A 23,533-nucleotide genomic window follows, 5' to 3' on the forward strand; every position below is an offset into this window, starting at 1 on the left:
AGACCATCACTCTGAGAGTGGTAGAACCAGGTGAGTTAGTGTGTGTGTGTGTGTGTGTGTGTGTGTGTGTGTGTGTGTGTGTGTGTGTGTGTGTGTGTGTGTGTGTGGATCAGAGTTGAAGCTGCTTCCTGGTTGTTGATGTGAGAGTGAAACATCACAGATCAGATGTTGGTGTTGATGAGACTTTGTAGAAAACAGCTGGTATGAGTGATGGGATCAAAGTGCAGTAGATAATGTCTGACAGGAGTTTGAAGAGGAAATGGATTCTGTTGTGTTCTTCACTCATCACCTACCTGACACCTGCTGACTCACTGCTGACTCTCATCTGCAGGTCTCACAAACAAACAATCTGGGAATGTCGGTCTAGCAGTCGGTCTGTCAGCTGCTGCTGTGGTTCTCATCATCGTCGCTGTCGCTGGTGGTTTTGTGATCTACAGAAAAAGAAAATTCCCAGAGAAGGATTCAAACCAACACTCAGCACTGCATCTGATCCGCACATTTACCAAACAAGAGTGCACATTGCCCTGTGGATTAATGGATTAAATTCATTTTTGACCAGGAACCAGGCAAAATTTGATTATTTGATTCCCCTCCTTGAACTGCCACCTTATCGTGGTGGAGGGGTTTGAGTGTTCAGAGGATCATGGGAGCTGTGTTGTCTGGAGCTCTCAGGTCCTGGTAGGGTCTCCCATGGCAAACTGGTCCCAGATGATGAACCAGACAAAGAGCAGTCTATAGAAAGTCAAATATCAAACTCTGCCTCTGGGGCCTGAAACTGCAGGAAGAAGACGGTTCTTGGTTTGAGATGTAACTGAACTGTTTTGTTCACTGAAAGTAAAGTAAAAACATGTTTGAGTAGATCCCAGTCGTTTATTTAGCATGGACCTCAGGAGACAGATTTCACCAGGTCGCTTCATGTTGATCCACAGCCTCCCTGTCGAGGTTTAGGTCTCTGGCCTCTGACTGAGCCACTCCAAAAGATGGATTTAATAAAGTCATTCTGTAGTAGATTTAGGATTATTATCCTGATGCGAACTTCTTATCATCAGCTTGATGACAGATACTCGGATATTATCTTATAGGATACTTAGATTAATTTAGGGATTTATTCTCAATTAACCTTCGAGAGGAGTGGTCCAGTCAGAGCCCAGGTTTATAAAATTGATGATGATTATAATTACTTTTTATTGTTTTATAAATGTATTTCATTTGTAAATGTTTTATTGTCTCTGTTCTATTTTTATGTTATGAATTTGAATATATCATATATGTTATACTCTTCAATATTCATTTAGAATGTAAACATGATTCAGGTACACTGAGTTTCATTTATGTAGCTGTGAACCAAGAATGTATTTGATCCTGTTGATCTCACCTCTGTCCTGCTTAACCAGTTCTTTTTACAGATTCATTTCTGTGTCTGATGTTTAACTAAACTGTCATCTGCTCTGTGAATAGATGCATGTTATGGTTATTACTCTCTGTTGTGTGTTGGTCTTTGTGGATAAAAAGTCATCAAAGGTCGTTAGGGTCCTATTAGAGGTTCTACTGTGTTGACAAACTTTCCACTAGTCATTAGTTGTATTTTGCACAATGAAAATGTTTTATTAACAGTAAATCTGTTCACATGTGAGTATTTTTGTGATTTCCCACACAGCCTATGAGTCCTGCTGGAAACATTGCGCCCTCACTGCTGCGTGGGTCTTATGTCCAGTGTCACCGTCCGATCTCGGTTTCCAGCTGAGAAGTGGTTCATCTCGAATGAGCATCATGCGCGTCTTTCTCAGAGGAAACATCTTTGATCAGGTCGTGATTTACTTCTTTCAAGTTTCCCCTGTATCAGAATATTCAGTGGAAACTTCTTCGTCCTGTGGATCATGGAAACTTTATGCCCTTATTTGAATTATTCATCATATAAACACATCACCTGACTAGTTTCAGTGTGACAGTGACCTTGAGTTGGGTCATGTTTAATGTACAAACAAGCGCAACATTTATACGGATGACGAATGTATTTAAAAATAATGCGTTTGTGCAATTTCTAAAACTACTTTTGTAAGTCGAGCACATTTCTGCGAATTGCTGTTCTGAAAGTCTGAGGGATGTCTGGATGTACTACCTTGCTGTCTTTGCTTCTACCCCTGCGATCTTTCTCTAGATCAGCGATAAACAACCCGACAGAATGACTTTTGACGTTTTCAACAATAGTCTCACATCGAGTGTGAGTATCTCGTCACTGTAAACAGGTCCACCATCGTCCTGGTTTGTGTCATCCACACTCACAACAGTGCTCACATATCAACTATAGGATGAATCAACAAGGACTTTAATTTAATATAACTTTAAACTATTTAAAATCAGATTACTCTGCACTCTTAATGTAAAAACATTATCTTTATTCGTATTAACAGTTGTTCCTCTGCCTTTGTCAGTTCTCTATAGTGAACATAAAGTACCATAAGTGACAGGAACAGTAAGCAGCCAGTTCCCATCAAAGTCATCAAGTCTTGATATTCAGTCAGAGACAAACTGCTTAGAAAATCTTTTAAATGTATAAAAACAATATAAACAATAATTAGAGAAGAAGATTCAAGGTTGGTAAATCCTTGTTGCAGCTGCTCTCAGTTCAAAAGGAAAGAAAATGAACCACAACCAGAAAAGATCTAAAACCATGGACAAACAAAGAAAATCCACAGATGGATGAAGTAGTTCAGTCATGTGGTAAACTAGGCTGGAACTTACAGACATGACTCACTGAATGACTAAAGAGTCAAATCTGAACTGTATGTCTAGTTCTGGTTGAATCATTTATTTTAAACAGATGTCTGAGACCAACTGGCAGCTCCAGATATCTGTTCTGATCTTATCTCATGGATCGTTGTGCTGATATGATGCTTCAGTTTCTCTTTCTCTCTCTGTGAGTACGTGCCAGTTTTTTTGTTTCCTCATGATGCAAATGATAAGGAAATTAACCCGGGTTCCTGTAATCAGTAAAAACTTAAAAAAAATAAACGAACAAGATATTTTTTAATTAAACAGGATGCGGCCTGAAAAATATTCAACCATAGATTATAAAAAGATGGAGTTTTTCCAACTTCAGTAAAAAACTAAAGGGAACTGGGACTCAAACACATGACAATTAAAAAAAACTGATCCACACTAACTTCACATGATCAGTCACATTAAGTCTCAGGACTGTGCACAAGTCAACACACTGTTAGTTCTACTATTGGAAGTAGTACTAGTGGTTGTTACTGTTGTAGCATTAATCCAATACACACATTTATTTATTCATGATGTCATGTCCTCCCTTTCCGCGGCTGCTGATGCGTACTGATTTTGGACACTGAAGACCAGTGGGTCCGACCTGCGTCACCGTTTACCAAAAACCACTTTGATGCTCCATCCTTCAGCTCTAATTAGACGGCTCTGTGTAAAAGGGGATCGTGCAATGGGTCGGCCCCCAGCTACAAACGGTTTTAAGCAACTCAGAGCTGGAGAATATCTGTCAACCATAATCACAACATCTGGAAGTCGAGTCAAGCTACTCATCCAAGTAGCTTCTTCAGTCAGACTGAAACAGACTGGATGAGTAATGAAACGTTTCAACCTAACAAAAGAAGATCTAGTTACCCTAACTTCCAGATAACTTCACCTGGACGACTGAGAATCTTCACCAACACAAAACCACAAGGATACAACAAGCAGATCTGAGAGCCCACCCCCCGTGTCTCCCATGTCAAAGATGAAGGTAGTGTACATGTATTTATTAATTTTTTTATGTTATTTATTTCTACATTAATAACCCTCCTCTGTTCTGATTATTTGATGTGTTGTGAATAATAACAAATACAATAAATGAGAAAATATGATCAAAAGTGATGTTTGTTGTGTTTTTTTTATGTTGTTAAGTTAAGTTAATCTCTGCTGTTAAACACACTGGTCAACAACAGGGTGTGTATACAGTACTGGGAAGGTCACTTTGGAAATGGAAATGTTCACAGACTACTTATAATTAGTAGTAGTATTATTATTTGTATTACTTGATTATAAATTTAACTAATTAGTGGACTAATTACTTTGCATGATGTTTTAAGTTTAATCTTATCTAGAGATAAATGCAAAGTAACAGAAGTTAAGAGTAGTTTGAAACAGGGATTTATTAATGGAGTATAACCACCTTTCTATTCTGCTCACATTCAGCTTTGAAGTTCATGAACTCAAAGGTATTTTTCCACCAGGTGCTCTCTAACAGGCCGACCGCTCGAGGATAAAAACACACACAGAGTTGGCTGAAACCTGATCTCTAGATCAGATCATGCAGCTGCCTGTATGTGTAATGAAAAGAGGCTCATACAGATGTCTTCATGTAAAGCACTAGATGATTTTTGAACTTCCAACAGACAGTAAATGTTTCTTAAACTGCATCTCACAACACTGAGGAACAAAATAAAATCAGTTTGAGCCGTTCCTGTAATGAAATGGTTGAACATTCACAAAATGGAGGCGAAGCTGCTCTGATCTGATGTTAACTCTGACTCCTCCTCCTGACTGAGACAACAACATCCTCTTTGACTTTAACCCTTTGTTGTTCATTTACATGCAGACTGTGAGCAGAGGTCAGATTAATCTGTGGCTATATTTTACTACCCTCACTATGATCTATTAAACCATGTGTTCTACACCTCCTAGTTAAACAGGTTCTGCGGTTTTGGGTGGTTCGTGACTCAAATAACAACTCCTATGAAGCGTCCTGTGTGTCATATTTCCCTCATCAACATGAGTCACTGCTGTAAAGTAAATGTGTCTCCTGTCACGGAGTATCTGAAACATACGCTGCATTAACACAAAGGAAATTCTCAAGTAACAAACACGATTGTTCTATTGTTCACGACGTCATGTCAGTTGAAAGGGATGTGGAACCTTCAACTGACCATGACTAAAGGGAACATATTTAACAAAAAGCTGTGTCTGCACAGAGCTATGAGGCTACAGGCTCCTCACAAACGTGGCAAAGAGGAAGTGAACTCTGATCTGCACAACAGCATTTCAGCATTTCAGCGCAGCATGTGGTGTCTTGTTTCTCAACGTGTTTGCCACTCCTCATCCTGTTCCTCTAGAATAACAAGACTGAGCCGGTTTATACCTCAGTAACGTACAGATTTAAGTGGACAGTATATCTCACGTGTCTTGAATTGTGTTGAGTCCACACTCTAACTGTGCTTTAATGGTTCTTTTGTCTTCATTGTTTTGTTTTAGTGCCAGGAGACTGATTGACTGGTAACTGGACTTTAGATACAGGCGTATTTCTAGTCACTAGAAACACATGATATCCATTTCACCAGTGGTGTGGCTTCTAAAAACCCACTGAGCTGAATAGATTATACTGACTCATTAGAATAGTAATATTTAGATATTTAGTGGGGGGATACCTTTCATAGCTGCTACATTACTGTGTGTGTGTCATATCACAGATATGAAGGGAATTTTTGTGACTAGTGTTTCTAAAATGTCAGCTCCTTATTTGTCGTGTTGACCTTGACACCTGTGCCGAGTTTCTGTTCCTCACTCTTTTTACATTTACAGCAGGACTTTGAGCCCAGCACGTATAGGAATAATAAAAGTGTTAGTACCAAGAGCAGTGTGAGGCTGTAATTAGTAAATTCCAGGGCTCCACCCAACATAATAAGCTTTAATTGTCTTAACTTTAACTCTTTCCTCTGTTAAACCATGTGACAACAAGCAGCAGTGTGTTGTAATGTGTGCGTGCTTTTAATTTAAAATTTGAAAAGTAAATTTGTTCATCTCTTATCATGAGAGGGAGGCTCAACAGACTTCTCTTTTGTTGGTTTAGACAGGTCACATGATGTTTATCTCAAGAAATACTGACTGTGTGCCAATTACAAAAAAAGAGAAACGAAACAGCCTCTAAAGACTCACTGCTTAGGAACGAAGTGGTGGAATAAAAACAGATAAAACCCCACAAGAGAGCTGGGATTCTGGGGATTTACGTGCAACAGCATGACAAAATAATTCTCCCTGTACTCTCCTGTTGCAGCGTCTGACACAGAGCAGCAGTCTCCATATTTACTGCACACAGACCTGACAAAGAGCAGCCTGTTTACAAGGAGGAGGAAGTTCGACATGTAGAGCTGTAAATGTCATTATACAGATTCAGTTCGTTCTTTTAATGTCATCAGACGTATTCAGACTTTTCACTTTTGATGGGAGCAGTTTCTTATTTTTTAAAGTTACTTATATAACGTGTCCTACATTCAGCAATGTTTAGTTTCGCCTTCCTGTAACTGCAGGTTGGCCAGCTGCCAGGGGCGAGTCTCTGATAATGTGACTGTGCAGCACAACATGCAGGAACTAGATTCAGCCCTGGAGTTTCATCCTACTGTGAAATGTGCAGATCATATGTCGCCACAGACAAACACATGCAGGGAAATACTTTGTTGAGTAGGAACAATCATTACAGGAGAATCACTTCTAGTTTTTGCTCATGAACCATTAGTTACTGTTTTATTTCAATATCTGTCAAAACTTCTGCAGTTCAGTGTTTTCTCTTCATTCTTCCTTCTCTTAGCTTTGTTTATTAATCAGTCTGTAAACTGAACCTATCACCTGGTGTTGGAACAAACTGAGGCTACTCTGCTGCCTCCTGCTGGCTGTCAGTATACACTACTACCAAGAGTAAAAGTACTTATACGCAATGGCCCATAAAACTATTCTAGTATACAAGACCACTACTACTATTATGTATAAACAACATTAGCCTGTGTTTATCAATTGCATTTTGTTTGTTGATGCTGCTTTGTATTAATCATGTGAAGCTGCAGTTATTCTCTCATTCAGGTTCTTTATCTCTGTGGAAAATTTCATTTGAATGTTAGACGTTGGTGAATTTCCCTGTTCCAAAAACCTCATTTGTTTAATTTATGTCATCTGTCATCTCTTCTTGATTTCTGTTTCTCCCCTTCTGTTGCTTCAGGATTTTTTGGTGGCTCAGAGTTGGTCAACGCTGCAGGAGAGAGATGATCTGTTGTATTAACTGCAGATAGCGTGCCTAAAATGTTGTTACTGACAACACAGGCGTGTTTAACTATGGCCTACACCCTGTCTGCAGGGACACGATAATCTCACATGATTAGAGGCGTAGTCTTTTCTGTGGATGTGAAATGACATTTTAGTTATAGTTTTAAACAATAACATGTTGGGACTGAGCTGGATTCAAATGAAAAGTTTCATTTTGTTGTATCTGTTCAGAAAGATGCTGCAGATGTTGGTGTTTGTCTTGTTAAATCTTTAAATGTGTTAAAACCTGCTGAACCTCACAGGGTCTTTGTTCACTCAGCACTGATGACAAACTAACCTGTCATCTGTTCTTATAGACAGTGACTGGTGGTACTTGTTCTGCCACCTGTTGGTTTACCTGATTCTGCTCTGTGTAGGTAACAGTTGTGCTGCAGGAGACACGAAATGAAGCTGAGGGGGAGGTTGAGCTGAATCAGACAAAACAAAGATAACACAAAGACACGGAGCAGAACAAAGATGATGGTTCATGGTGTCTGTAGAGCTCTGAAGACAATCTGGCAACAGATCAAAGGAAATGAGGAGTATTAATAGATGGAGAGTGGTGAAGGGGGGGCAGACTGTGACTGTATGTGAGTAAGCTGCCAGATGTAGTGAATGAATCTTTCTAATAGTGATTCAGATGAGGGAGACTTGACATCAATTAACCTTTAACACCAGCCAGTGCTCCTCATACAGATCCTGATCATACAGTGAATTCATGTAGATGTTTGGATTCAGTTTTTAGTTGGATGAAGCTTGTGTTTATATTTATATGCACATGTGTGGATACTGTACGTTTTTGCATTTGGTTTTATTTTATATTTTAAGCTGCTGATTCTTTGCTGACTTTGACTTTGACAATTCATTCTGTTGAACAACTGACAAAATGTGCAAATGCAAAATTGTTTGTGTCATTGTTTGTTCAGTGTGAAATTATAAAGTTTATAGTTTGTAGCTGCAACCTTGACACAGCGTTTACAGAACCAGGAGAAGGAGAAGTGACAGCATGAAGACAAGAGGTTAGACAGGAAACCCCTCAGCCCGACACTCTGCCAGGCTGAGAGTTCCACTCAGTGTGAGGATTATGTTGGGACGAGGACTTTGGGAGCTGGATGGATCTGACGACGTGCAATTAAACGTTTACTGGAGATTCTTAGTTGACAGATGTATGTGAACAGTTTGTCTGGAGTGAATTAAGCGATTATCAAGAGCTATTACCTGAACCAGTGAGTGCAGGGCTTCTGTCTGAATGTTGATTGGCTGAATCAGTGCCGCATCAATAAATCTATATTTGCCCTGGAAACAGTGAAGGTGGAGACTCTGATGTTATGATGATGGAGTCCAAAACTGAACTGCACGTAGCCATCTCCTTTCTGAGCTTAGTTGGGTCAAAGGCTTTGATGAAATACTTGGAAAACTCAGTAAAGGAGTTGCAGATGGGAAACATCAAGAGCAGCGTGAGGCTGTAATTAGATGCATTTGTGTTTAGACTGTAAATACATGTCTGAGTTATAATCACAGTCCTACACCCAACACAAGAAGCTTTAAACACACTTTATCCTCTGTTGAACCATTTCTCAGAAGCAGCAGTGGGATGAAACCTCCTACAGCTCTACAGTGTGGTGTAACATGCTGCTTTGAATTTCAAATGTGAGGAGTACATTTGATCATCATGAGTGGGAGACTTCAACAGACTGCTCTTTCATTGGTTTAGAAATGAGCACATATGGTGTTTATTTCAAAGTTCCTTCTCTTGTTCAACAACAACTGACTGTGTGTCAATTACAAAAAAAAAAGAAACGAAACAGCCTCTAAAGACGAAGTGGTGTAATGAAAACAGATAAAACCCCAAAAGAGAGCTGGGATTCTGGGGATTTACGTGCAACAGCATAAAAAAAGACGTCTCTCATCCTCTCTTGTTGCAGCGTCTGACACAGAGGAGCAGTCGCCATATTTATTGAGCAGACAAACACACAAAGAGCAGCCTGTTTACAAGGAGGAGGAAGTTCGACATGTGGAGCTGTAAATGTCATTATACAGATTCAGTTTATTCTTTTAATGTCATCAGACATATTCAGACTTTTCACTTTTGATGGGAGCAGTTATTTCTTATTTATACAACACGCCCTACATTCAGCAACGTTTAGTTTCACCTTCCTGTAACTGCAGAGTTGGCCAGCTGCCAGGGGCGAGTCTCTGAGAATGTGCAGCACAACATGCTGCACAGTCACATTAGGGGTGGCTGTGGCTCAATAGGTAGAGCAGTTGACTGTCAATCACAGGATTGGTGGTTCGATTCCCACGTCACATGTCAAATTGTCCTTGGGCAAGATACTGAACCCCTAGTTGCCCCCGGTGAGTCAGGTCAGTTGCATAGCAGCTCTGCCATCTGTGTGTGAATGGGTAAATGAGACGCAGTGTAAAGTGCTTTGAGTACCAGCTGGTAGAAAAGCTCTATATAAGTGCAGAACATTTACTATTTACATGCAGGAACTAGATTCAACCCTGGAGTTTCATCCTACTGTGAAATGTGCAGATCATATGTCGCCACAGACAAACACATGCAGGGAAATACTTTGTTGAGTAGGAACAATCATTACAGGAGAATCACTTCTAGTTTTTGCTCATGAACCATTAGTTACTGTTTTCTTTCAATATCTGTCAAAACTTCTGCAGTTCAGTATTTTCTCTTCCTTCTCCTCTACTTTGTTTATTAATCAGGCTGTAAACTGAACCTATCATCTGATGTTGGACAAACTGAGGCTACTCTGCTGTCTCCTGCTGGCTGTCAGTATACACTACTACCATTTACATTTAGGTCTTTGGCAGATGCTTTTATCGACTTACCTGTATAAGCAGGGTGACGCCCCTCCCCTACTGGTAGGCCTGTAGCTGGGATTCAAACCCCATCATAGCACAACACTAACCAGCTGCATACCAAGAGTAAAAGTACTCATGCAGAACAGTTCATAAAACTATTCTAGTATATAAGACCACTACCACTGTTATTGATAGATCAAAATGTATTTGTTGATGCTACTTTGTACTAATGATCTGAAGCTGCAATTATTCCTCCTATGAACACAGTTTATAAGTTATAAAATAAATGTAGTGAATTTAGACAAAAGTCTAATATTTGACTCTACAGTGAAGTAGGAGACGGTGGAAGAACAGGAGAGAACAAAGAGCTGCAGCAACATGTACTGATCTGAACCTTTAAACTATGTGGGATTAAACTGAACATTAGAAAAGCTGTTTGACGGTGGAACCATCTGTTGGGAAAACACACACCTGGATTCTTCCCAATAACATTTTAAACTGTATTGTTGATATTTAGTATGAGACCTTTGTGAAGCTTTGGGCGGGAATAAGATCTCATCCTGCCAGTGGTAAAGTTTAGTACTTTAGTTTCTAAACAAGGAAGGAAGCACCTGGAAGTTCAGTTTCATCTGTGGACATCACAGGAAGAACAAAAACAAACCAAGGGACAAAAACAAAGTCAAATGTATTTCACTTGACAAGTTTAATTTACATATACATTTACATTCTGCCTGTTTGAAAACACGTTCATCATTCAGTTCCATCAGTGTTTGTCTGCATTTATTTTTATTGCTCATGCATAGTTTGCTATTTATATAAATAAATATATATAAAATATGAATGAACTGAACCTGGAATATGTGCAAATGCAGATAATTTAACTAAAAGACAGGGAAAAAAAACAGATGTTTTACCAACAACTTCTTTAGTAAATGTGAAAAACAGCTGCCAAAATGTACAAATTACAGCAAAAACTCACTTTAATACAAGTACAATAGTTATATAAATCCATTTTGTTACCATTTCCACATTTTATTTGTATCTTTTATTTGTATAAATGTTGGATTTTTTCCTTTAATTTCATTGTCTTGTGTCCCATGAACATTATTTCTGCATAAACGATCAATCCACAAATAGAAAAAGACTAAAGTAGTAAGTCTGTAACTGCACACACACACACTAGAAACAGTATTTTGAAGTAAATAAAGAAAGATTTGAGAGTTTCTGAAGACCAGTTAGTGAGAGGTAAACCAGCTGGACGTCAGTGGTTGAACTGGTGTGAGGGTGTGAAGTCCGACCTCAGTGAAGAGTAGACGACCTCTGGTTCAGGTGGAAACTCTGAAGACAGAACACACGATTCAAACCAGATGGAAATGATGGAAATAATGGAAGAACTGCAGCAGAAAATCTGTGACTTGTTGTTTTTAACTGTACAAAACACACAGAGATTCTAAAACTGAGATGATCTCTGTTTAGAAAACTCAGGTTATGAATCAGAGATGATCTGTGACTTGTTTATTTAACTTCTATCAGTGACACACAGCGACGTGTCGTCCTCTGTCGTCCACTGGATGGACAGTGTTGATATAGAGATGATGTTATCACTGTATCTGCAGCTCAAACTAATGAACCTTTAATGTTTGAGCCACTGTTGGATGAATTCAGAGTCTGTGCTTTGTGTTTTGTTTACAGCTTCTGACTGTGGTGAAGTAACAAGAACAATTTAATCCCAAACACAGTTGAAGAAACTAAAAGTAATAAAAAGAAACATGTGAAGGATCTTATCTGACACAGAGGCTGTTGTTAAAATAAGACTTTATCATCAGAAGTGCATCTTTTGAAGTTGGTAACTGGGTCCTGCTGCACACTAGCGCCACCAAGAGGTGGCACCTCCATCCAGACTGAACAGTGTCTGGTGTCTGAAGACAGTCAGTGTATGGTGACGTGTCTTCTTTGTCCAGAGACAGAAGTCAGAGCTGCCGTTTCCCTGATTCTCTTCTCTGCTGCTCTGTGATGAAGCTGTAACTCAACTTTCACCAACTTCCTGTCGCCTACTTCAAATAAACATCACAGAAATATAAACTGTTTTTTCTTTACTTGTTAACTTTAGTTGGTTCCTTGATTTTCTTCTGCACCAGCTGCAGGTGAATTCATTTTAATGTAGAGTATTAATATCTCTAGTCAACTGCACAACTGCTCATTTCTTCATTAACTGTTCCTTTATTCAGATGTTGTTGTCTAGTTTGTGTTTGTCTCTTTTCTGACTTTCTGCATGTTGTCGACCTCACCAAACATAAACAAACATCATTTTAGCCTTTACCTGTCAACTATAATTAACTGTGTCATCACCTGTCTACAACAGTCCTGCAGCAGACGTCCACACATAAATCATCCTGCAGACTTATTATAAGAACAGCAGCTGTACCTCTCCTGTTGTCTGATCTGATGGATACGACTCCGTAACTGACGTCTGCTGTTCTTCTCACGGCAGCGTAGACGGGACATGGATCAGTCTCTGTAAAAGAAAACACTGAAACAGTACTGCTTTGTATATACAGGTAGTACTACTGCAGTACATGTGATACAAACAACGTTCTTTAAAACATCAAATCTACTAGTAGATAAATTATTATTTTATTTTCACTTCAGCACGTTCACACTCAGTTTATCATATTTTATCTTTTTACACACAGGACAGATTTTCTTTTTTTTTAAACCAGAGCTGTGAAAGACAAACAAGACCAAATTCAAGCAGCATCTACTGGTGAAACAGGAAATCTAATGACCACAGATCTGCTCACTTCTTTTAAAAACAGTTTGGTGTCTTTGCATTTTCACACGTTGAAGGTTCAACGTGTGAAAAATGTAAAAGTGTAAAATGTGATGAACTGAGTTCAGAGTTTGGATGTGCGGATGTTTACTACTATTAATAACAACGAGAACTTCAGAGAAAGTAAAAAAGGTTGAATAAATGCTTCAAATTAAAGTTTTGTTGATGATGTAAAGTTAGATTAAACTTCCTTTAGCTCTGTTTAACGCTCCTCTCTGTTCTCCAGCTGCTCTCTAACTGTGTCTGTGTCTTTGGCTTTTTAGTTTTGTTCTCTAAAATCTGCTGCTTCCTGCTGAAGTGAGGGTTCAGCAGTCGTCCTAATTAATTCTACCTTGGCTTCGTCTCTTTACAAGACATTTTCCCAGGAGTGTTTTAAAGTTTCAAGCACCTTCTGAACAACCACACTCAGGTTCAATTCAAACACTGGCTGATATAGAGGAAGGTGAGAAGTGATGTTGTTAAATGTGGACGTCTCTTCTCACAATTTCTCCAGGAGACTTTCATAATGTTGCATTCACTTGTTCACATGAGAGGTGACGAATCAGAAATAGAGCTGAGATAAAGAGATAACTGTGTGGCTCTTCACAGTTCAACAATCACAGAGAGACACGAGTGTGAATTTCTGATTTCAACATCACTGAATTATTATCTAATGAGTAGATTTGGAGAGTTCACGGCTTTGAGCTACTGATGCTTTGTTGCATTAAAGTAAACACAGTGCAGTCAACTCAGGGCTGATGGTACTGTCCTTCATTTAGCAGAAAGAAGATCATAAATCAATCTACGGGACGAATTAAGAAGCACAACACACAATGAAAACTCAGAAGACCACTCTGATATTACACGATTTAAACCAACCCTTATAGGAATCCATCCAATAATATTTCACCAACACACTAACATGGACTCAGGACATCAACATGTCACTGACTGATGTTTAAAGGAGAGCAGCTGTACCTCTCGTCCTGTTTGGTTCTTCACTGATGCCTGTTCTTCTCACTGTTGAGTAAACTGGAGCTGGATCAGTTCCTGAAAAGAGTCAAAATGTTCTGTAATTACTAACAAAAGTACTGTCAGAAAAATCAACACCTCTATTAATCCCAGAGGTTATTTATTTATTTAGTAAAATTGATTTAATTGAATTTACAGTAAAGATAATAAACAAATAAAAATATATTCACTAATATTCATATTCATGTATATACGTAATATTACGTGAGACATGAGCTGAATCACTTGTGTCAGTACTGACAGGAAATGGACTGACAGTGAGAAATGGGTGAGACTTTAATTTCTGAGGTGAAACATTTTCAATAACAACTGAAGTGTTTTACAAGAAAACAGGAAACTAGCAGCAGAGCTTCTGATACACAAAGTTTAACCACAGGGGTCGAAGACATGCCAAAGACGGACGATGAGCTGTCACATTTCAAACAAGGGGAAAACGCCTGATCAGGCCCAAACAAACCTGCAGGAGGGGACATGCATGAGTGTGAGGACGATGCTGGGTGTCTACTGTCATGGGCTTTTAGAGATGCTGCCATCAAGGAAACGTCGTCTCCTGATGAGTCAGTGGATATTTTAACCGGCCTCATTCAGTTCTTGTTAAGACTGTGTGGCTTCATATTACTGCATCCCACATCTGTCTCCTATTGTAAATGTAATGTGCATCATAAGGAGCAGGATAAGCCAACAGAAACCATGGACCGGGCAACTATCCCACATGAAAAGCTACAACAATTAATAACGTTTGGTTTCTGTAAATGTGGTTTTGTGTAAGTGAATAATTTTAGACTGTTATTAAAAACTAAACCTAAATGTTAAACGTGAGGAGAAGTCAGTTCCTCACCATCAGGTTTCCTCTGCAAACATCGTCTCAGTAATAAAGCGAGTACGATCAGAGCAACCAGGACACAGAGGGATGAAAGAGACAGCAACGTGTAGACGGCAGCAGGAGAGGAGGTGGATGAAGAAGGTGTGGTTCTGGACTTATCTAGAATAAATGAAAAATATTAATAAGTAGTAAATCTGCAGCTTTTTTGTGGTTGTTAAGCATATTTTTATTTTCATCAACATGAAAGTTAAATACTTCAATGTCTTCACCCTCCTGACCTGTGACGGAGATCCAGCTGGGTGGAGACTCTCCATGACTGCTGATGTGACACTTGTAGAGGCCTTCATCAGACTTGGTAACATGGTGGATGGTCATGTGACCTGTAGGCTCAGTCCTGATGAGGGAGCCATCTTTATAGAAATCAGCTGGGAGCTTGGAGGGAGGGCTCTTTGTTTGACAGTGCAGAGTGACATCATGTCCCTCCATCACAGGGAGGACAGGACTCTGCAGGATCACTGATCCACCTCAACACAGAGACAAACTACAGCATTTCATCCATTTCCACACAGACTCATCAACACTAACTCCACAGTCTGATCTTACCAGAGACAGTGATGTTGATGATGCTACTGGTTGATCCCTCTCTGGACTCACACCAGTAAACTCCACTCTCCGATGGTAAGCTGTAGCTGAGGTTACAAGAAGAACCAGCTGGTTTTCCCCACTCATCACACTCAGCTCTGGTGTCTTTGGTTGTGTTCCTCCTCAGTGTCCATCCAGCAGAGCTGTCGTCCTCCTCACAGCTCAGAAACACAGATTCTCCTTTAAACAGCTGAGATCTGCTGGGACTCACAGTCAGACGAACTGGAAGGATTGAATAATTTTTTGAATAAAACATGGTGAACAGCCTGATTCTGAAACTCTGAGTTCAGTTTTGTGCAATTTCTGCAATAGATTCATAACTTCAAACCATCTGACACCAAAACAGATGATTGAAGTTTGTAACACAAACAGATTCTGTATCTGGATCTAAGCAGTGATGTCAATCTAAGCTAACTCTCAGCAAGAAACCAAATACATAAAATGCATAAACTACAAATGTCTCACAAAACAGACCAAAACCTGTTCACCAAGAAAAAAACACTGAACATACGTTTTTATCCTTTCAGTTTTAGTTTGTCATTGAATGCATCAACTAACCTTGGTTTGTTGGGCTGCAGAACAGTAACGTCAGATCTGGGAAAAAAAAATGAAATTGGTTGGTTTGGTTGAGATTTAATAAACATGTTTTGATCAATATGCTTGATCTGTGATTGTCGTTCTCAAAAGCATCTGAATAGTGAAAGTCTGAAAATGTTGAATCTGTGTGAGACTGTCAGTCAGTGGTTAATGTTTATTAACTTACCTGGATTAACAGACAAAACCTGATTAATAATTAAACCTTTAACAGACTTTATGAGACAGGAGGTGAAACTGTTGTTTAAGTCTGCTGAGGTTTGTTTGCAACATTATTTCACTAAATCAGAGATAACATTACGTTGAGTGGTTAGATCTCAGACGATAAAACATCTTTCTGTTCCTGTAAAATGGGATGAATCAACTAAATTAGCAACTGATTGATTTGATAACGGGGTAAAAAAAGAGCATCACAGAGAGGCTGAGCAAGAAGTGAGGATGAGGTGAGGGTCACCACTCTGTGCCAAGCTGCACGGGTAAACTCAACGATTTGAGTTTCTCTGTGTAAATACATTTGCTCCATGAGCCACAGGCAGCTCTGCACTAACATTTAGTTCTGCACGAGCTCTGAAATCCACTGTCAGTGAACATGATTTGATGCTGCATCCACAAATGCAAGATAAAACTCAAGCTGGGAAAAACATATAAACAGGATTAAGAGATGGTGCTGTATTAGATTTCAATTCTTTTTGGAAATCATGAACACTGCATTCTCCAGGCTGCAAAGAAGACGCAGCGTCCAACTTAGTTTCTTGTTTTTTTGCAGTAAAAAGCCAGATTCAGTGATGTCTTTGCTTATTTCATGAAGATGATGCTGAACTACACTCTGCATGTATTGTAACAGCGTGGCTCTGTAGTAAAAGAGTCTGGTCTGCAGCCCTCATCTGTAACTGACCCACTGAAAACATGTGCAGCATCATGAAGCAAAAAAATTAATTTATAATTTATATAATTATTTAATAACTCAGAGTAAAAGCAAGAATTGGAAAACCAGTGGCTTTCAAAACTAAAGTGATCTCCTCTGTTCCCAAACACTGAGCAAACAGCGTTGTTAAAAGAACCAGTGGTGTGACGCAACATGAAACATGTCTTTGATCCAACTTTTTAAAAATGTTTTTCTGGCAGCAACTTCAAAGTAAGAAACTCTCTTTGGAAGCTGTATGAATAAAAACACACAACAAAACCAGTTGTACTTACAGAGAAGCCACAGAAAAGGTGTTTCTAGTAGTGCGCAGGCGCGAGCCTTGCTGCAGCCGATTTACCGCTGTTCTCATCTTGTGATGTCTTTTTCTGTATTTTATCTTATTATTTTTATTCCTTTTGTGTAGATAAGTTACTAGTTTTGAAATTAAGTTCTACCCTCTCACATCATGTTGTTCGAGAGAGTTTTTATCTCCGTTTTTACCTTTGGTTTCATACTCTCACTAATCCGAAAGACCGGAGCGCAACAGCTGCTCCATCACCATGGAGCCAGCTCCTTTGTTTACACCCGGGATCAGCTGATCTTACTGAGGACGGCCGGAGTAAAGGATCAAACTTTGTCCGGGACTTTAAACATCCCAGAGGAGATCAGAAGAAGGACAACGAGGGGATGTAGGGGAGGCAAAAAACAACAAGGAGGAAATAAGGAACGGAGAAGAGCGATGCGCAGAGAGAAGGTGAGAAGATTCAAACCTCATCTCCCCTCTCTGATTATGGGTAATGTGAGATCACTGGACAATAAAATGGACGAACTGACAGCTCTAGTGAGGATGGAGAAAATCTTTACAGAGTGTAGTTTGATGTGTTTCACAGAGACATGGCTGCATGATGGTATTCCTGACTCCAGTGTTAATATAGACGGTTTTAGCACCGTGAGCTGGGACAGGAGGAGAGAGGAGAGCGGTAAGAGGAGAGGAGGGGGGGTTGATGTTCTCATTAACAACAGGTGGAGCCATCCTGGTCATGTAACTGTGAAAGAGCGTGTCTGCAGCCCTGATATTGAACTTTTGGCTGTGGGACTTCGTCCATATTATTTGCCCAGAGAGTTTTCTCACTCCATATTAATCTGTTTACGTTCCTCCATCCGCTAACGCCGCTGCTGCGTGTGACGTCATTCAGACGGTCACCTCCAGCCTGCAGACCAGACACCCTGACGCCTTCTTTATGATCTCTGGAGACTTTAACCACACCACCCTTAATAAGACACTTCCTACCTTTACCCAGTTTGTGAGCTGTCCCACCAGGGGGGAGAGGACACTGGACCTGATGTATGCTAATGTTAAAGATGCCTACAGCTCCACTGCCCTCCCCCCTCTGGGAAAGTCGGATCACAACCTGGTACATCTCATCCCACAATACACACCTTTGGTTCAGAGGCAGCCTGCCACCATTAAAACTGTAAAGAGGTGGACAGAGGGGGCACACCTTGCCCTGCAGGGATGCTTTGAAGAGACAGACTGGAAGACTCTCTGTGAACCTCATGGTGAGGACATTGATGGACTGACGGACTGCATCTCTGACTACATTAATTTCTGTGTGGACACCCACGTACCCACAAAAACCATTTGCTGCTTCCCAAACAATAAGCCCTGGGTCACTCAAGACATCAAAGCCATCCTGAATGAAAAAAAGAAGGCATTCAGATCAGGAGACAGGGAGGCAGCAAAGAGGGTCCAGAGACTGTTGTCTGTCAAGATCAGGGAGGGGAAGGAGACTTACAGGAGAAAACTGGAACAGAGTCTTCAACAGAACAATACCAGGGAGGTTTGGAGGGGTATGAGGACCATCACTGGCTACAAGTCCAGCAGCCAGGAGAATGTGGGGACAGTGGACCGAGCCAATGAATTGAATAATTTTTTCAATCGATTCCAGGCTGATCCACAGAGCCCACTTCAGTTCACCAACTGCTCCTCAGTCCCTCCCCCACACGACTCAGCCACCACCCTAACAATCTCAGCTGAGCAGGTGAGAAGAGAGCTGCACAGGCTTCATCCCACAAAGGCTGCAGGTCCTGATGGAGTCAGCCCAAGGGTGCTGAAAGCCTGTGCTCCTCAGCTATGTGTTGTTCTCCAACACATCTTCAATCTCAGCCTGCACCTGGAGAGAGTTCCTCTAGGGTGGAAAAAGTCGTGCCTGGTTCCAGTGAATAAGACGCCACGTCCCAGAGTCCTCAATGACTTCAGACCAGTGGCTCTGACATCACACATCATGAAGGCTTTTGAGAGGCTGATCCTGGAGTCCCTCCGACCTCTGGTCAAACCCTCACTTGACCCCCTCCAGTTTGCTTATCAACCCCATATTGGAGTGGATGATGCCATCATACACCTTCTACATCGCACCTACACCCACCTGGACAAGCCTGGGGGCTTAGTGAGGATCATGTTTTTTGATTTCTCCAGTGCATTCAACACCATCCGGCCTGCACTGCTGGGAGAGAAATTAAAAAACATGCAGGTCAACACTCCCCTGATTTCCTGGATCATGGACTACCTCACTAACCGCCCACAGTACGTCCGCCTGCAGAACTGTGTGTCTGACACTGTGGTCTGTAGCACAGGTGCTCCACAGGGGACAGTTCTGTCTCCATTCCTCTTCACCCTGTACACCTCAGACTTCAGGTACAACTCAGAGTCCTGTCATCTTCAGAAGTTCTCTGATGACTCTGCAGTTGTAGGATGTATTAGGGGTGGAGATGTCACAGAGTACCGTGGAGTGGTGGACAGTTTTGTTGACTGGTGTGGACTCAACCATCTGCAACTGAACATCAATAAAACAAAGGAGCTGGTGATGGACTTCAGGAAATCTGGGAGTCCTGTCATCCCTCTCTCTATTCAGGGGGAGGAGGTGGAGGTCGTGTCCGAGTACAAATACCTGGGAGTGTACTTGGACAACAAACTGGACTAGACCAAAAACTCATCAGCATTGTACAGGAAGGCTCAGAGCCGGATGTACTTCCTGAGGAGACTCAGGTCCTTCAACGTCTGCAGCACCATGCTGCGGATGTTTTATGAGTCTGTGGTGGCCAGTGTCATCTTTTATGCTGTGGTCTGCTGGGGCAGCAACATGAAGGTGGCAGACACTAACAGACTAAACAAGCTGATTAGGAGGGCTGGCTCTGTTCTGGGGGTGGAGCTGGACCCTCTACATGTTGTGGCTGAGAGGAGGATGCTGTCCAAACTCCTCTCAATCTTGGACAACCCCTCCCACCCACTGCACAGTGTGTTGGTTGGACAGAGGAGCACGTTCAGCCAAAGACTTATTAACATTAAATGCTCCACAGAGCGCCACAGGAGATCCTTTCTACCTGTGGCCATCAATCTGTACAATTCCTCCCCCCTCTGTAAGGGGTTGGGGAAGTGAAACTGTCATATACTTGTGACCCAATTTCATTTATCTATTTTCTATTTTACATATTCTGTATATATATTGACTTTTTCAGTATTGATGTTATTGTGTATTTATGTTTGTGTATTTATGTTGGTGTTGGATCTTTCCTGGTTGTGGTTCCTTTTCTTTCTGTCTGTTTTGAGAACAATGGTAATGAGGCAAAACAATTTCCCTCTGGGATTAATAAAGTTTTTTGAATCTTGAATCTTGAATCTTGAATCTTTGTCCCATTGTAACTCATAGTGATGTGAGATCAAGACTATTGTAGAGCTCAGGAAATAAACCCTCCTTCTTCCTCTGTGTAGCTCAGTTTAGTTTCAGTGGTTTTGTCTTTTGCCGTTAACAGAAACATTGCAATTGCATTTTTATTTTTTTTACTAAAAAGAAACATAGAGCCAGAAGATAAAACAGCCGAGAACGACCGACAGGCTTGGCACAGCAGGGCGGACAAAGATCTCACTATGACCAAGTCCAGAGGACAAGCAGTGTGTGATGTCCTGATGAGACAGACTAACCTGCGTTAGGTTCTCACCAACACCCCAACCAAACATGCCCACTGTGTCCACAACACTCAAAGTTTTCAGTCAGATTATAACTTGTGGCACTCGGAAGAGGCAGGAAATCTGTTTGTCTAGCTGATTTAACAAGATCAATGATAAGAATGAGAAAAGCAAAGAATACACAGTTATTCAGCCTTTACTGATTGGCTGATGGTTGAGCAAACACTGTGTGCAGCTAATGCTCGTGGGAGTTGTAATGTCACACTGCAGTTACTTCAATATTTCATACATGCAGTCAGGTTCATATATCATAAAATCCAGTTTCTGGAGGCTCATGAATAACAAAACAAACTAGCATCATTACAAACTGCTTCTTGAATAAACATCCTTTATAGATATTGTCCTGACTTTCCGGGCCTTCTCTGCAGCTGCCTTCAGGTGCTGCGTGTTTCTGGGTCTTTCTGCCTTCTGTCTGGTCTGATGAGTAAAAAGCTGCTTTCCTATTGAAGAATCTCCCATTTGTTTTGCCTTGAGACTCATGGGTAATTACTATTTGGGTCATTATCCACCTGCAAAGAAGCTCTGTCGATCAGCTTTACAGTATTTGGCTGAATCTGAGCAGCAACTTCAGCCTTGTGCACTTCTGAACTCATCCTGACCTGTTATCGTCAGGTCATCAGTAAACACCAGTGAGTTTTGTAACTGTAGGACCAGTTCTATCTTATTAGCTTTTTGCTGTTTGTAATGTTATATTTCCTGCTTTATGTGCTGTTGTGTCAGTGAAGGTTTTGGTTTGGACACTAGCAAAACGTGTCGAGGTTACCAAAGGTAGTAAAATAAATAAATAACCAAAAGAACACTTGGACTTTGGAACTGTTGACTGTGTGTAAATGAAGATGAGTTATTTTAATCGACCAACACTCTGTGTTGTACAAATCTCTCTGTTTGTACAAACTTTGACTAGTGGACGGGAAGAAAATTGCCTGGGTTTGAACAGTTACTTACTAAAAGTTAAAACAAATATTTTAATTCTGCAAAAAGTTTTGTTTATGGTTAACGTTCACATGAAATCAGAAAACTCTTGTGAGTCATAAAGATTCAACAGTTGGTGGGTGCTGTTGAATTTGACCTTATACACATAAAGTGACTTTTCCTCTAAAAGCTACTGCTTCGTCTTTCAGCTACTATCTCATATCGTAGCCTCTTTCATTTCTGAGGTTCGTATCCTCCCTCTTTCTTCTTGCTTCTGGGTAAAAAAGTCCTCTACTCTGGCTTCTCTTCATCTTTTGATCTTGGTGCCACATCCTCATGAACTATGTGATGCTGTGGCCTCAAATTAAATAAAATAAAATAAAATAAGTCTCCAGAGAAGATCTCATTCAGCCAGGATGACATTAAAACTGCTGAGCTGCTTTGGTAAAGTGACATTTTACTAATATATCTTCTTATAATAAAGATCATGGGGTGTTCTGTTAGAACTCATAATGTCCAAACTCTGTCTGTCTGAAGGTGACAGATGGACAAATAAAATGATCACACAGTAAATCAGAACCTCTGTAAAAAGCTGCAAACAGCTGCTGTACATTTGTGTTGCACATTTCACACCTAACGAGGGGAACAGAGGTGAAGCTTTGAGATCTGACTAATTTTATACGCGTGTGTGTGTTATTTTGTGGCTTTTGCTGACATCTTGCCAGGACAATGAAAAAAGTGAGAAAATCACAACAAGACATTAAACCTCATGTAGAACATGACTTCTCATGACATTTAATCCAACCAAAATGTGCTTTGGGATTCCTGTTTAAGTGACATTTAACTACAGTCTCTTTTTATAATAAGCTCATGAGGTGCCCTGTTAGAACAAGTAAGAACTCACAATGTCCAAAATCTGAACAGTTCCCTACAAACAACATCTACAACATCTACAACCATCAACTTTTAACTGTTCAGCACAAATTAATACAGCAAACGGCTCAAAGACACAAACATGTCAAGTCACAGATTAGGTTTGGATGATGTTTTTTATTGTTATTATGTCCAATTTTTATTTTTATTCATATATTTATTTACTCTTAAATAACAACTATGTGCTTTCTGATTTCAACATTTGTCTTTAAGCAAAGCGTTTTTTTTTTTCTTAAAAGAAATAGAGACAGTCACAAATGCAAACACAGGAGAAGTCAGTTGAGTAAAAGGGTTTAAATTCAGGTTTTAATATCAAAAGTTAACAGAGATTCAGACAGTGAGGGGAAACAACAAAGGCCAAGTGGTCCAAAGGTCAAAGATCAAGGTTACAGTGACCTCATGTATGTCCCATCCTTGTATCTCAAAAATTCCTGGAAGGAATTTGTTTCCATCTGGTACCAGCATTTGCTGGGACTCATACAAAAACCTTTAGTAAACTACAATGTCACTGGTTTGTGGAGGAAAACAACCACGATGCAGTTATTTTAGTCACAAGATGTTCGGTTGTGGGCTGCAGAAAAAAAAAAGTCCCAGTGCAACAACAGAAGGTCTGTGAGTGACTCAAAAACAAGAAGTGGATTAAAACGGCTGAAAACAACTTTCTATTTTCACTACATTTCAAAGAAAATGTGCAAAAAAAAAAAAGTTATTAAAAAGTTATTCCATCTTTAAAGACGTTTCGTCTCCACTGTCTCCTGGTGCTGCTCAAGTGGTGTTGTTGGGTTTTCTATATAATTCTGTATACAGTTATATTTTGTAAGGTCTTCAACCTTAAACACTGTGAAGTGCTTTTAAATGACATTTGACTGCAGTGTAATTATTGTTTACATTCCTTTTAATAGGAATCTGTAAAACCATTATATAAACGCAGTCCAGTAAAAAGTAAAGTAGAATGAAATAGAA

General features: G+C 40.2%; 1 protein-coding gene and 2 long non-coding RNA genes across 3 annotated transcripts in view; 1 reads left to right on the top strand and 2 right to left on the bottom strand.

The window, feature by feature from the left end:
• The window catches only part of LOC113168375 (programmed cell death 1 ligand 1-like), a 37,942-nt gene extending 35,273 nt beyond the window's left edge, over nt 1-2,669 (top strand). The window contains exon 3 of the mRNA XM_026369395.2: nt 332-2,669. Coding sequence (XP_026225180.1) covers nt 332-543 — 212 coding nt within the window. The 3' untranslated portion in view covers nt 544-2,669. The remainder of the gene's footprint in view (nt 1-331) is intronic.
• A 7,652-nt stretch (nt 2,670-10,321) lies between these two features.
• On the bottom strand, nt 10,322-14,861 carry LOC113168400. Its single transcript, XR_003299400.2, has 5 exons — nt 14,840-14,861; nt 14,577-14,720; nt 13,685-13,756; nt 12,323-12,412; nt 10,322-11,235 (listed from the first exon to the last, which is right to left on the bottom strand). It is a non-coding gene; the product is annotated as an uncharacterized LOC113168400 (long non-coding RNA).
• Nucleotides 14,862-15,188: 327 nt separating this feature from the next.
• Nucleotides 15,189-17,018, bottom strand: LOC117153081. Its single transcript, XR_004463510.1, has 3 exons — nt 16,995-17,018; nt 15,762-15,797; nt 15,189-15,425 (listed from the first exon to the last, which is right to left on the bottom strand). It is a non-coding gene; the product is annotated as an uncharacterized LOC117153081 (long non-coding RNA).
• Nucleotides 17,019-23,533: the final 6,515 nt, after the last annotated feature.

This window comes from Anabas testudineus, chromosome 18 (genome assembly GCF_900324465.2).
Source record: "Anabas testudineus chromosome 18, fAnaTes1.2, whole genome shotgun sequence".
Taxonomy (NCBI): Eukaryota; Metazoa; Chordata; class Actinopteri; order Anabantiformes; family Anabantidae; genus Anabas; species Anabas testudineus.